At 38.0% G+C, this 15,335-nt stretch overlaps 1 protein-coding gene across 2 annotated transcripts in view; it reads left to right on the plus strand.

The window, feature by feature from the left end:
* The window catches only part of RPP30 (ribonuclease P/MRP subunit p30), a 28,572-nt gene extending 14,061 nt beyond the window's left edge, over positions 1-14,511 (plus strand). For both annotated transcript variants that reach the window (XM_038578176.1, XM_038578175.1), the window contains 5 exons: positions 7,116-7,232; positions 7,809-7,838; positions 8,233-8,270; positions 8,658-8,737; positions 12,598-14,511. In XM_038578176.1, the coding sequence (XP_038434104.1) occupies positions 7,116-7,232; positions 7,809-7,838; positions 8,233-8,270; positions 8,658-8,737; positions 12,598-12,707 (375 nt within the window). In that variant the 3' untranslated portion in view covers positions 12,708-14,511. The remainder of the gene's footprint in view (positions 1-7,115; positions 7,233-7,808; positions 7,839-8,232; positions 8,271-8,657; positions 8,738-12,597) is intronic.
* Positions 14,512-15,335: the final 824 nt, after the last annotated feature.

Consider the following 15,335-nt stretch of genomic DNA (forward strand, 5'->3'; position numbering starts at 1 on the left):
ATGGTAAAATGGAGGCTAGCAAGGAGAAGCCATTCAGCTCATCAGTCACGGGGTTGGGACACTTCTGGTTGATACCCTATCAGATGAGATCTCTGAGATGCTCCAGGTCCCTGCGATGAAAGACAAAACTAATACAGTACCCGAAGTGATGGCAGTCTCATTGGCCTCACATATTATTCCTCTCCAGAGGTAATAATCTCTGTTAAGAAGTTTGCCAAGGCTTTTTACCAGCCTCAAACTACCAGTCTAGTATCTGGAGTTAGGGGGTGCAGCCACTCTATAAATTGTTATTCGACCTGCAGCTTTGTTACTTTTCTCTTTGTCTTAATGTACAAGGAAAGCCATTTTCTAGACTCCTTTGCCTGAGTAAATCCACATAGGGTTCTGTGTCCTTGGTTGGGAGGAGACGGTAGCATGTGATGCTAAGGCCAAGTCCATAGGATGGACGGACAGCAGTACCCAGCACATACTCCTTATGTCCTACAGCAGTAGTGAGCTTCTCAGTGGCTGTCTTGGCAAGGGTTTTCATTCAGTTTCTTACGAACATGCCCTAACTGTTCAATCCAGATTGTGAGCTAGAGCGCACCAACTATGGGGTAGGCCTTTTTAATACCCGGATATCTTGCCTATAATGGATGCTCCTTAAAATTTGTCAATTAAACAAATATATGTCTAATTTAGTATATCAAAGTGCAGTCTAGGGAACATAGCCAAATCCTGCCTGTCATGTCTTCAGCTAGTTGCAGCATCTGGCAGGGAGCATAGACAGGGAGGGAAATGGGGCAGTAGGGCAGCATGAGCAGGATGGCATCAGGGACAGTGGCAGTAGAACCACCCACCCTCCAGTCCCAGCTGTATGTTCAGGAAAACTGCTGTTTGATGGATATCTTTGGCTTAATTCCCATATATTTCAATTTAAGAATTCTGAAAAGTAAAAATTTGACAAGCGAGAGGGATATGCAGTATTTAACGCAGTGTCTGCCTTTTGAAAAATCTGGTGTGAACATTTTACATATGTTGTTTAATAAAAACTAGATGATGGAGTGGAAGGAAAGGCTGTGCAAGATTATTTTTAGTCTTCATCTAGTATAGAAGTAGGCTGTGGTGTGAACTGGTCAGGAAGCAGAAAAGTCCCTATTTATTTACCAAGCATTTTTCATTTGAAAGAGAAAACTGGAAACATGAAGCTAGCTTACTGTTTAGGGTGAATAAGTATTGTACGGATATGTATTATTTGTATCTAATATCTATTAAAGATATGGAACTGTGTGATTACATTAAAACATGAAAATATGTTCACCGTGGAAGTATAGAACATGTGGTAAATGTGGGTAACAGTTAAGTCTTAAGTCCCAGTTTTTGTATGCCCTGTGGACTTGAGAGTAAACTTGTCTTTGGTCATTAAAAGTTGATAGGTTGGCTTTATAAGGATCACTTTATTGGACACAGATCTTTATTTGGATAGGATTTGTACCCTTTTGTGGTGGTGAAAAGGAGGAACATTAATTCATTAGTCTTTTACTTAGAGGCCTTAACCCATGTGACAGTTGTCAGCTCAGAAGGTTAGAGGCATACAAATTTTCAGTTACAAGAAGAATAACTTCTGAGGATCTAATGTGTTTGGGTGACTGTAGTTAATAGTACAGGGTCGTGTACTTGAAAGTTGTTGAGAATAGATCCTAAGCATTCTTTAAAAAAAAAAAATTGACTACATTAACTATGTCAGGTGATGTATGTGCAAATTATGTGGATCTTAGTCATCATTTCACAACATAGATGTGTTTCAAATCATTGGATTGTACACTTTAAATATGTACAATTATATTTGTCAGTAAATATAGTTAGAAGACAATAAAGTTAGAAGACAATGACGGTTACGGTTATGAAGGAGGGCCCGGGAGCTAGAGCAGCACACCAGAGCACTCCATTTATGCAACTTAGAGCTCACAGCGCCTCAGTTGTCTTCATCACGTGCTTACAGTATCACGTGCATGATATCAGTTATGTAATTCCCTCTAAAATCCACAAACCTCTTCTAGAGTCAAATTCTATGGAAATTACAGCCTTACCATGTGAGAGTTGGGTTTCAAAAAAAATTGAATTCAGCGCCTGTTCTTGGACAATCAGATGACTTCTCATTCCTTATTCTATGGTTTAGGCACTTTCCAACCTGCTCTAGCCCAGCAGCTGTAGGGTGGGTAGATGTGAATTATCTCCATTATGCAGATGAAGAGTCAAGACTCAGGTAGTTTGTGGCTCACACTTCCTCAAAAGCTGACTTGGAAATTGCATTCAAGCTCTGATTCTAAATCCAATGTCATTTCCCACTGGGAAATGCTATTTAAAATTACTTTACAGCAGAGCTCTTTGTTAAGCATAGAATAATTTTGTATTTCAAAACATGATCTTTAGGAATTCAGATTTTGAGAAGAATTTTTTCTAAGCAGCACACATATCTTTATCTTCCCTTTGATTTTTTTCAGCGTTATTGCCATTCAACAATGACTTCAAGTTTATGGAGTTATTTCAGCGCTTATATGTGTTACATTCCCTGATGTTTTCCTCTCAGCACTTCCTTTAACTATAATCCATTTCTGTCTTTATGATTCAATTAGTCCCCACTGAGAAATGTCCAGTAAATAGTGCCCGAAGCAGTGAAGTTGTTCTAGGAATCATGCCATATATACTTGTGTTGGGTGTGAGTGCTCTATAAACTTTTTTCATCACACATATTGTGAACCTCAGTGTGTTGAGTGCTTTATCGATCCAGAGCTTAGAGCAGTGCTAGCAAACTTGTTGGTACCAACAATTTTTGTGTGGCAGAAAAAAAACAGAGAAAGTTAAAAGACTGGTGAAAATATTTTCATATGTATCAAAGATAAAAATTTAATCTCCCTAATGTATAAAAAGCTCTTAGAAAATGAAAAGCTAAAAAACACGAATGAACAATCCCCAAAAATGGGTTAAGAATGTGAGAAGACATTTCACAGGAAAGGAAATCCAAATGGCCCTCACAAATGGAAGATATTTAAATTCATCAGTGGGAAAAATTCACATTAAAATCACCTAATTGATTGGCACAAACCCGGGAGTTTGCTGATACAGTCTGCCTTAAGAATGAGGAAAAGCAGATATTCTCATATATTGTTGTAACATGTAAATTGGAACAATCCTTATGGGGAAGTGGATAATTTGGCAACAACCTTTAAAATTACAACTGCATGTGACAGGAAGAGCACAGGTGTTATACTATATGTTGGCAAATTGAACTCCAATAAAATACATATATTAAAGAAAATAAAATATAGCTAACTCTAAAATAAAATAAAATAAAATTACAATCGCTTGACCTTCTGACCTTGTATATTAGTTTTCTGGGGCTGCCATAATAAAGCACCACAAACTAGTTGGCCTAAAACAACTGCAGTTCATTGTCTCACACTTCTGGAGGCTAGAAGTCTGAAATGATATTATCAGGAAGGGAAACCCGGAAGGGAATCCTTCTCTGCCTCTTCCTGGCTTCTGGTGTGCTGGTAATCTTTGGTGGTCTTTGGCTTGCAGCTATATGACTCCACAGTCTCTGGCTTTGCCTCACAGTGTGTTCTTCCTGTGTTCTGCCTGTATATCTCTGTGTCTTCACATAGTCATCATTTTGTGAGGACACCAGTCTTGGGATCAGGGGCCCACCTTACTCCAGTAACCTCAGCTGAACTAATTACATTTGCAAGAGCCTTGTTTCTAAATAAGGTCACATTCTAAGGTATACAGAGGGTTAGCATTTCAGCATACTTTTTAGGAGGGTGGGGAGGGGGGACACAACTCAACCCATAATACCCAGCAATCCCACTTTAGTGTTTATTCTACCTATAATATTGAAACAACCCAAAGTCTATTGGTAGAGGCTTGGTTAATTACATGCCATAGCTCTGTAGTGAAATACCATTCTGCTATAACCCAGAATGCAGAAGTTATGGAGCTGACATGGAAGACCCCTCAAGTCAGACCAAAAATATGGTAGGCTACCTTTTGGGTAAGAGAGAAAAAATAATATATATTCATATTTGGCTTGTGTTTGTATGAAGAATAAGACTGTACTGGAAGAAGACACAGAAATGATTAGAAAGGGGAGGTGGGGATGGGGCCAATGCGAGCAGAGGTACAAGTAAGACTTCATTGCTTTCTTATGTTACTTTCATTTGTGAATTAGATGAACAAATTACGTGTCTTAAATAATAATTACCAAAAGGGTGTTGAATCCTTTTGAATTCAATAAAGAATTTTTATGAAATTAACAGAGACTCTGTATATTGTCCTAGTAATCAACTCTCTATTTTCTTCCTGTCGTTTTAAGCTTTGCTTAGTTCTTGGAATTTTACCACCAGTCTTTATTGATTCAAGTATTACACACCTGTCCTTGGCTTGTAGCATGATTATAACTGTTATTTCTCATTAGTAAATCTGATCATCTGCCTATTCCAGAACCGTGGTCAGAGATGTGAACAAAAGCCAATCAGGCAGACACTGTCATTCTTTATGAAGAGGCTGTTATGAACAATCATTTGATGAGCTTAAAGCAATTTACATTAGAATGGTCTTAGAAGCAGGCCCAGGTAATGAGTCTGTATTTTATCTATCTAAAAAATTTAAAATATGGTATTATGAAAGATATTCACAACCTTCAATAGTGCATTATGTATAATTTCTCTGTCTCAGACTTTTCTTAGCTGTTTAATAGTGAACTTGATTAATGTACTAAAAGCAAAATCAATTAAGCTGATAATTGTCATTCTCCTCCCTCCAAAAAAAAAAAAAAAAAAGGAAAGAGAGAGAGAGGAGTTATTATTTTTATTTCAACCCCGGGGGGTGGCTAAAATTTTAGATACAGTTAGGAATACTTTATGACCTGGTCTCCCACTCCCAGTTCGGTGTATCATCCACATCTTTTATTTCCCCTCTTCTCTATCCTACTGCCTTGTGTTTTAGTTCAGTAAATAGAATGATGATGAAAAAAATGTCAGCTTCTTTGACTAATTAGTAGTTTGGGTAGAAAAGTAGCCAAGGGAATAGTTGAGAATATGGCTGAAGGAAGTGTTTAGGTTTATCTGTTGAATAATTAGCCAAATTCATCCTGGTTTCTTTTACATGAATAATCCCTAGTGAATAGCACTATTTACATAACCTCTTTTCCAGAAGCTACTATTTATCTACTCAGAATATAAATATATTAAACACTCTTTGTATAAAAGGCAGTTGTGTGTTACAAAGAAGTATCTTGACACCAGCTCTCAAGAAGTGTACCACACAGGCAGGGAGACTGAGGTATACTTTATGGCACAAAGAATATCAGACATCATTCCCAGAAATAATCAACACAAGCCCAAGGATTAGAGGTGGGAAAAAGTTGTCAGGAAAGGTTGCAGTATGGAAAATAGCATGTGAATTTTAACTAATATCAGATATGTAAGGATATCTACAATAAAATCTCAGAGCCTTAAGGCAAGAGGAAAAGTTAAGGAAGAGAAGATTGGGAGATGGGAGAAAGGAAATCTCTGTTCCCGGGGTGGGGGAAGTAGGAGCCTTCCTCGTACACCTGAGTTAAATCAAGGTGGGCTGCCAGTGCTGGAAGAAGGCGGGTTTTTCCATTCCCTGTGAACATTCAGGAGGAGAGACCTCCAGCAGCACAGCTGACCACTCCCAGCTCATCCTCTGGGTAATAGAAACTCATCCGCCAGGCGCAGACTTGGACTGGCAGCCCAGTACTGCCTGGTTTGTGTCCGCTGTCTTTCCTTAGTTCATTCAGAAGACCACTGCAACCAAGTGACTTGGCCTTGCCCATCCTTCAGATGCTTCCCCCTGCTAAAATGAGTGCTGCCTCCAGTCCTTGCACAGTTGGCCCTTCCCATCCTCCTTAGCCTCTGTTGCCACCACAGGGGGCCCCCTGACTCTGTCTTCCCCAGCCCATGACCTCCTCTCCATGCTCCCACACTCCCTGCAACCTTTGCATGTCCTCTTTCCTATGAAAATGCTCCTTTCTCTACTATTTTCTCAGTCTCTTCCTCATCTACTCCCAAACTCCTCAATAGCACTTATTAGCACAGTTGAAATGTTATTTTTTGTGTAGTTATTTGGTAGCCTACCTAGTAAACTATAAGCTCTGAAACGGGAGGAACCTTGTCAGCTTTTGCTCACCATTTCCACACAAGGTTGGCTGAACACATATCTGTTGTGGATGGATAAAGATACTGAGTTGTTCCTCAGAAAAGATGGACAGTATAGTGGTAGATTTCAATTCTGTTTCCACACGTTCCAGGCTGTTTTCTTACCTGTGGATGCCTACCTATTAAGAATGCCTTACGAAGGAAAGAAGTTTCTTTTTCTCATGTAAAATACCAAGTTTGTCTGGTGAGCTGAATGAAATTGTCAAGAACCCAGGCTTCTTCCATCCATGAGCCTAGCCAAAACTCAGGGACTCTATTAGGAAAAAAGGAGGGGGAACAGATATTGGGGGCAGTTAGCTGTCTCTGCCACAATGCCTTATAAAGGTATCATAAGGGTTAAATAAGTACATGAGACTCTGTTAGCACAGTACCTGACACATAGTACTTCCTTCATTTAATGTCTATAATAACTGACTTACCCGAGGGGCCTTCCCATCTCTGTTCCTAGAGCTTTTTCAGCTCTTCATTTCTGTCTCTTCGTTCTTGGGTCATATTACTTTTCTTTGGTTTATGTGTTTATAAACAGTTTACCCTAAGTGTAGGGAGCACATCTCCATTTTCCTTTTAATAGTTCAGGGAAGAAGAGGAAGGCCCGTCTGCCACCCCACTGGGACTTTGCTCTCCATAGCCTCCTCATGATTCCTATTTATATAAAGTCAGCTTCCCTACAGCTGAGAGAAACTATTGATCAAATAGAGCCACACGTCTGCCTTCTCCTGTGGATGGTGTCTTCAGGCATGAATCTGCTTTTGTTTAAGGCTATACCTTGACATGCAAAGGTGGATGGTGGGGTTGAGGGGTTGAGGAAGGAGATGAGGGAGAGAGAGTCTTCATGAAAATAAAGTAGGACAGCGTGTGTTTATCCTGGACACTTTATTTTCTTTATCTCCCGTGAAGGCAGTTGACCGAGGTGTGTGCTTTGAACTTGTCTACAGCCCTGCTATCAAAGATTCCACAATGAGAAGGTACACAATTTCCAATGCCCTCAATTTGATGCAAGTTTGCAAAGGAAAGGTATGGTTCCCTAATTTCAGGGTGTTTTTCAAATCTAGCAGTTTATTCTTATTATTAACATTACTGGAATTGTTTAATTGATTCCTTTTCCTGCAAGCAGAAAGTTCTCAAGGTCCAGAAACAAGTTATGCCATGTCAAGGAGCCCTGCAAGTTCTAAAGAAAAACATCAAAGGAAGAAAAATGCAAGGGGGGGTGGGATGGGGAAGATGTGTTGAAACCCTTTATCTTCCAATAAGGAATTTGTAGTTTACCTACCATGAAAAGAATGGTCTCAATAACACTTATTTGTCATCAGTAAACTGAATTAAGATTATATGACCTTTTCAACTAGTTTTTTAAATGAATTCATCTTTTGTAAAATCTGGTGGAAAGGCTTATTCTGTTTCTTGTTATATAGGCTGCTGTTGGTCCTAAGGTCTTTCTTTGACTTTGATTCCTTCCCTTATCTTTAAAAGAAGTTGGTATTTGTAGAGCCTTAAATGTTAAAAAGTGATTACTGGCTATATGTATTAGAAGACTTTTCAACTTTTTTTCCGTTTATCTGAGATTAATGTTGATCACTTTCTATTTTGCAGAATGTGATTATATCTAGTGCTGCAGAAAGGGTAAGTCTGGCCTGACTACTTTGTTTTCACTTTTCGAGTTATAAAACTTTGAAACACTTCTAGAGGAAAAATGATTAGTAATGTAACGAACACTTATTGCCTGTTTTCATTTTGAGCTGCATGTGCTCACTGCAGTTGCCGAAGAGTAAAATGTATTTCCATTTCTCTTGGTCTGCAGGTTTATGTGAAGTTTTTTCTTTATGCTGTTACAAAATGCTTTTAGAGTTCTTTTAGAAACTCAAGAAAACCATCAAAATTATAAAGGACTTAAATTGGTGCAGTTGACTCCTTTATTTTTTAATACTTAAGCATCCTATTAATTTATTACAAATGAAATCATTGAAATGTTATGAATAACTTCTCTCCTGTCTATTTTTTGTTCACTTTATTTTAGCCTTTAGAAATAAGAGGCCCATACGATGTGGCAAACCTGTATCCTTTTATGTGTTACAAATTGTTGAAGTATTATTTTAGGAAATTTGGAATTTGTTGTGATATTATAGTTTAACAAGGTTTTGGGTTTTTTTAATTTTACTGTAAGTTTACCGATTAAAACCGTCAAAAACAAATTACATACTTTGTAGAGTTCCATCCTTTTGTTTTCTGGATTAAGGGTGAAATAGAAAAAGGGGAACAGGGACTCTATATTATAAAAGCTTAGAGCGAGTCTCTCCACAGATGCCTGTTCCATTCAGGCTAAGAACTGCTGTAGAATAAAGGTCTGTCTTGGTATGGCCAGGTCAGCTGGAGTTGGCAGTTATTCTGTTAGTCTTGTATCCTTGTCTGACACTGGGTTGAAAGCTTTAATGACCCCACCAGAGGATTGCTGTTTGGGCTGTCTGAAAGTGATGCCAAGGCTGCAGTGTCGACTAACTGCCGAGCAGCGCTTCTGCACGGAGGTGAGCCAGTTCTTTCAATAAAAACACCAAATGGCCCTGTTAGGAACCAGTCTTTTTAAATCAGACAATGGAGCCAAGTTTACTTTTACTCTCCTGCTCTGCAAACTCCTTTAGGACCATCTTTGCTCAGCCTGTTTTAACTCTACCTATCAGTGCTTTTCACCCTTTAGGCTTTACTTTGTGTACTCTGTGAACAGTCTGCTTTACAGAAATGAGTATCGAATGTGTCTTTCAAGCTCTGCATGTGTGTCCCTGTCCACATTTTGGGAGGCTTCCAATCTCCCTTTCTCCCTGCTTCTCTCCAGAGAGGCGTGCTTCTCCTGTTGAAAATCAGTTTTCAAGAACTAAAACATGAAAAGTTGGTTTTAAGCCATTTTAGGAACACAAAAGTAGCAAATACATTTTAACAAACTTACAAACTCAAGTAGTAAACTTTTCACATTTATTACAACTCATTGTTCTTTTTCTCATTTTTTTTTGTTTACATGCTCAACTATATGCAGACTGTATATTTTTTACTCACATTTCATTTACGTATATCTATCTCCTCACCTTAATTCCACTACTTAAAGCCACTGAACTTCTTACTAATCAGATGATAAAAATTAAACTAGAAGTATTTGATATGCCAAGATTTTGGAGAATGAAAATAAAAGAAAAAGATTAAGAGATGCCTGGGTGGCTCAGTCAGTTAAGTGCCTGACTCTTGATTTCAGCTCAGATCATGATCAGGATCATGGGATCAAGCCCTGAGTCAGGCTCTGTGCTGAGCGTGGAGTTGGCTTGTCCCTCTCCCTCTGCCCCTCCCTCCTCTTCTCTCTCTCTCTCAAATAAATAGATATATAAATAAAATCTTCAAAACCTGCTGTCTCTGTTCCTTCACTTTAAAAAAAAGAAAGAAAGAAAGAAAAATATTTACACTTTGAATATGCTGTTTTATCTTCAATCTCTCTGTGATTTTTAGCTCTAGTAGTAGTGGTCACAATGGTTTACTTGCTATCACCTAGATGAATTTTAAACTTCAGAACAGGGCTACATGTAAACTAGGTTATCTGGCATATGAATAGGTGAGTTATGTAGGCCTTGTGTTGTGTCTTGATTTTAATGATCTGATCTCCACTTGGAAGAACTAATTCCTGTATTGACTTACCATAACTTAGATGATTTTGTTTCTGTTTTCAACATTTTTAGTTTGAGATTATGATATAGCCTAGACCCCATCACATAAGCTCTGAGAATGGCCAAATTAATTAGGACTTTATCAATATTTTCTTGAAATTAGGGAATAGTTGGTTCATGCTTTGGTTGTTTTGCCATTATTTTTGTCTGTTTTATTCTTTTTAAAGACTTTATTTATTTGAGAGAGCGCGCACAGGTGCACAGGGGTGAGACCTGGAGAGGAAGAAGCAGGCCCCCCTCTGAGTAGGAAGCTGGATGCAGTGCTTGATTCCAGGACCCTGGGATCATGACCTGAGCTGAAGGTAGACACTTAACCTACTGAGCCACCCAGGTGCCCCTATTTTTGCCTGTATTAAATGAACATAAGGAATCATCCAGATTCTGGATAACAATTGGTGTTCCAAAGTAGACTAGAACAAGAAAGGGAAACTAATAAGAAAATATAATAGGAGGGGTGCCTGATTGGCTCAGTCAGTTAAACATCTGCCTTCAGCTCAGGTTATGATTCCAGGGTCCCGGGATCGAGCTCTACCTCAGGCTCCCTACTCAGTGGGGAATCTGCTTTTCCTTCTTCCTGCCTCCTACTTGTGTTCTCTCTTTCAGATAGATAGATAGATAGATAGATAGATAGATAGATAGATAGAGGATAAGGAAAAGGAAATGGAAAAGGAAAAGGAAAAGGAAAAGGAAGGAAAGGAAAGGAAAAAGAAAGAAAATATAATGGGAATAATGTGAAGTTCTGTATTTGACTTCAAAAAACTCACCTGTTCAACAGAGGAGATATATGTATTATTATATATATAATATATTATAAGCTTTTATAGAAACTAAACTAAAGGAAGCCTTACAGACTTTAGGTAGCATTACTATTCACCCTTTTGTGACAGTCCTGGTTTTAGTTAACATTGGGATCAATATTAGACTGCAGTGTGGTAGATTCCAAAGATTGCTAATTCAGCCTCAAGTTGTACTAGAAGAAATAAAGAAATCTGAAGCAAGGGGATTCCAAGTCTCATGATTACCCTCTACACTGATGAAGTCCCAGCTGGAATGTGTATCATCCAAGTGCCACATTTTTAAGAAGGACAGCAGTGCACTGCACCACTACCACAAGATGGTTAATAGGGTCTTAGAGGAGACCTTATCATGAGAGAGATTGTCAGAAGCAGTGCTGGAATGGATACCTGGAAACTGAAGACTTAGGACACGCATTAGCTGCCATTCAACACTGGAAGGCTCGCTATAGGGAATCAGAATTATGTGGGGCCTTCAATGTTCCAGAAACGAGTGAATAGCAATTCTAAGGAGGTTGTAGAGAAGGGACAAGGGAAGTTGGCATTTTAATGACCTTGAGAGAAGTTTGTCCCTTTTATCAATTAAAATGCTTTCAATAACCAGCAAAGATTTAGTAGACTTGGAAAATTAACCCTGATAAATGAGAAGGCAATGCTTATGTAATGCTTTAGAATTGACTTTACTTTTATTACTACAACAAGGAATAATTCTTATATTTAATGAACATAATTTATGTTCATGTTCTTTTGATTCTATCTTCTTTGTAGCTGATGGACTTCTCTCTCTCTCTCCTCCCTAGTCCTTCCTTATTTCATGAGGACCAAATGTGGATCTTTTCATGGCATCGTGGCCCTTCACAAGCTACCCGTCCATCCCCATTTACCCCTAATTTTTTCACATTCCTTCATAGCAGTTTATTGTCATCTTAACTTACTGGGTTCTTCTTTTCTCTCCATGCCTTTGCAAAGGAACCTTTTCCTTCTTCTGTATTCCTAATGTCACTTTTGTTATGATACCTTCCTAATTCATCCAAGCAGAGTTTTTTCCTATGGGTGCTTCCATTCCTATTATATTTGCCCCTAATGTGCTTTCATCTCAGTGTGTGGTGGGAAGAAGCACTGTGGCAGGCATCTCAATGTCTTGTGTAGATGACACACAGCCTGGCCCAGTAGTATATTTTTAGCTGAAATTGGATAGATTTAAGTTGAACTCTGCTGCCAGCCTGACCTGATACCTAATAATTCCCATTCTTTATCCATTGTCACTAATATATGAGAGATCAATAAACATGTGAGTTTGATCTTCTCATTCACTCAACAAGGATTTCTTGAACACCTGTTAGATAACCAGGCATTGCTGGGTGTTGACAGTGCAATATGATTGATTCTTTGGAGGTGCATTGATGACTCAGTGAGAGACCCAGATATGGTACGTGCTGTATGATCAAGTAAGCACACATAAGTAAGCACACCTTAGGAGGGATGCGGTTGGCTGTCAGCTGGGCTGTTTTGATTCATCTGCCTTTCTACCATACGTAAGACATCTGCTATACCAAAGCCTGTGACTTGAGTTCTGGCTACACAAGATACCACGCACAGACCATTAGAACCTGCCCTGCAGTTTTACCCTTTAGAATAAATTAGATGTGAATAATATACTGATATATATATATACTATATATATATATATATATATATATATATATATATATATATAGGGGGAAAAGGATAATAACAATGAATAGCATCAGTATCCATAGCCATTCATTCTGGTTTTATCATTTACTAATGTTATAAGTCAAAGTAACATGGTGATACATGTTAAACCACCACTTTTTAAATCATGTCTTAACTTCAAGCCCTATGGTTTCCCTGTCTGTTTTACAGAAACGAGAAAAACTGCTTTTGGAATTATTTCCACAGTGAAGAAACCTCGGCCATCAGAAGCAGATGAGGATTCTCTTCCAGCTTGCAAGAAAGCCAAGTGTGAGGGCTGAAAAGAATCCCCGGTCTCTGTCAACACTCCCTTCTTCCCTTTGATAATCCATCAGTCACAACAGAAACAAAACCTTTATGACTTACTATTTTCATTCAGAGCTAGAACTCAGCAGTCTATAAAAACAATTTTATATTCAAGCCATTAAAATAACAAAACCTAGTGAAGCAGTAAAAAAGACGACTGCCCACTTAATTAATTTAGATATATTTTGAGAGAAAGAGACAAGTTTATTTATTTTTTGTGTTAAGTGATAAAACGGCAGATATAACTGAATAAGATATTTCAGGAGGAGACTCCTTAAAAATGTTTCTTCTTGGGCAGCCTTGGTGGCTCAGCAGTTTAGCGCCGCCTTCAGCCCAGAGTGTGATCCTGGAGACCTGGGATCGAGTCCCATATTGGGCTCCCTGCTCAGTGAGGTCTGCTTCTCCCTCTGCCTGTGTCTCTGCCTCTCTCTCTCTCTCTCTCTGTCTCTCATAAATAAAATAAAATCTTAAAAAAAAAAAAAGTGAATGCATCTGCATTTAAAAAAAAAGTTCTTCATTTAAAAATACATGCTTTGCTGCTTCACTTCATATACATGGCTTATTATTTTTTTAATCTTACCATTCAAAAAGGGGTTATTTTGAGGCCTATGAAGACTTACTAAGGGGTTGGCTTTTAGTTGACTTATTTCTATTGTAAGCCTGTCCTTGTATTCATCAAGTCAGAGTTCTTTCTGAAAACAATTGCTATAAAATTTTTGGAAGGAGAGAGAAAAGTATATGTAAAATTACACATGGCCTCTTCCTCTCTGCTGGTTTTACCTCCATGATGTTCTTGAAATAGAATTCCCTCCTTTGATTGGAAGTCTCTAAAAACCTAATATTGATTTTCCTCATAGTAGTACTAAAAATATCAAACCATTGTACTCAACCAACTCTGAAAAAAAAATTTTTTATGTAGCATAATCATTCAGTTAAATGGAAGTAGCCTTTTTTGCAAGTGTCTGTATTCATGTTATATTGATATAAAAAAAATAACTTCAGTGAGAAAAGCAACAGTATTCTGAGAAAAAAGATAATTTTTAAAAAAGCTTTATATCAGTCTCACTTATGAATATAGATTCTTAAATAAAATATTGGTAAAGAGAGGCCATTAAAATAATATACCATGACAAGTGAGATTTATTCTAGGAATATAAGGATATTTCAGTTCTTTTTAATGTACTGTATTTCATCATATTTATTAATCAGATGAGAAAAATCAGAATCCTTTTAACCGGTGCAAGTAGGACATTTGATAAAACTTAAAATCCACTCCTGCCATAAAACCAAGTAGTAGAATATTTCACACACACATATGTATGTCTGTATATATTTGTATATTGTATGTAGTAAGCATGATGTCTCTAAGAGCATTTTTGTGTGCCTTCCACTTGAGCAATTTGATGGATTAGTCAACTCCATTCCCTCCGTAAAACTGATGTGGCCACCGCTGAGCCCACACGCTGCAGTCCACCACTTCCTCCAGGACTAGCTTACTTTTGCCCCCACCCCACTTGAACTCACCAAAAGTGAATGTGCTTTATTCTCAAGTCTGTTTATACTACTGTGGTTAGCATTGTAAAGTTATATACATCAACTAAAAATTACAAAAACTGTTGCACTATGAAGGACGAAAAAAGAATTCCCAGGAATTTCAAGCTTTTGAAAGACTTAAAAAAGATGAGCCATTAAAAAAATCTGCCAAAATAGGTGTGAACAGGACAACTAAGATTTGGGGTTTGGGGAGTGCAGTAAAAATTCCACACTTGGATTGTTTCACTCAAGTCTTCAGTTCTCTTTCTTCTTTAAAGATACTGGAACTCAAAAAAAAAAAGATATTGGAACTCAAGAAAGGCAGCTGATGGATGCCCTATCAGGGGGTCGACACTCCCCAGAGCAGATGCTGATCTCTACAGTTCGGCACATGAGTGTGCATTTATATATTTTGAACTCAAAATGTTTAAGGGATCGTATGTTCAACTTTTTTCTGATGTCCCACCTTCGTCTACTGTTTCAACCAACTGGTTTATATGTGTCTATTTGCCCCAGTTGTATTGCAGATAGAGTATTGAAGACCTCCAGTTAGGAAGAAGGTAGAGTTATTGCAGGTGTGACTGTTGTCTTCAAAAAAGAAGCAACTGGGAAAAGATTAGAACTAGAGTTGCTCCTTCATTTATGCACATCTGTTACATATTTGCAGTTGTGCCTGCTTTCTGTTTATGGACAGGTACTTATCCTGCTATTCAGAATAGATAGGCATGATGGCAGGTCCTCAGTGAAGAGCAGCAGGCGGGTTTCCTTCACGTGTTTATCTTTGTTAGAACATGATGCATTACGGATTTATTACAACAAAATCAAACCTTAAAAGTTCAGCAAGGTGGTCAGTTATAAACTAAAGATACAAAAGGTAATAGTTAATAAATTGCTCTAAAATGTCATTTTAAAAGATGGTACTATTCACAAAGAAATAAGTTAGTAAGAAATACATAGGACCTCTATGAGGAAAACTCTTAAGGGAAATTAAAGAAGATTGGAAGACACTTTTTTGGATGAGGAGATTGTTCATCAAATTCTCCCCCAAATTATGAATTTAACAAAACCAA

This window comes from Canis lupus, chromosome 28 (assembly GCF_011100685.1).
Source record: "Canis lupus familiaris isolate Mischka breed German Shepherd chromosome 28, alternate assembly UU_Cfam_GSD_1.0, whole genome shotgun sequence".
Taxonomy (NCBI): domain Eukaryota; kingdom Metazoa; phylum Chordata; class Mammalia; order Carnivora; family Canidae; genus Canis; species Canis lupus.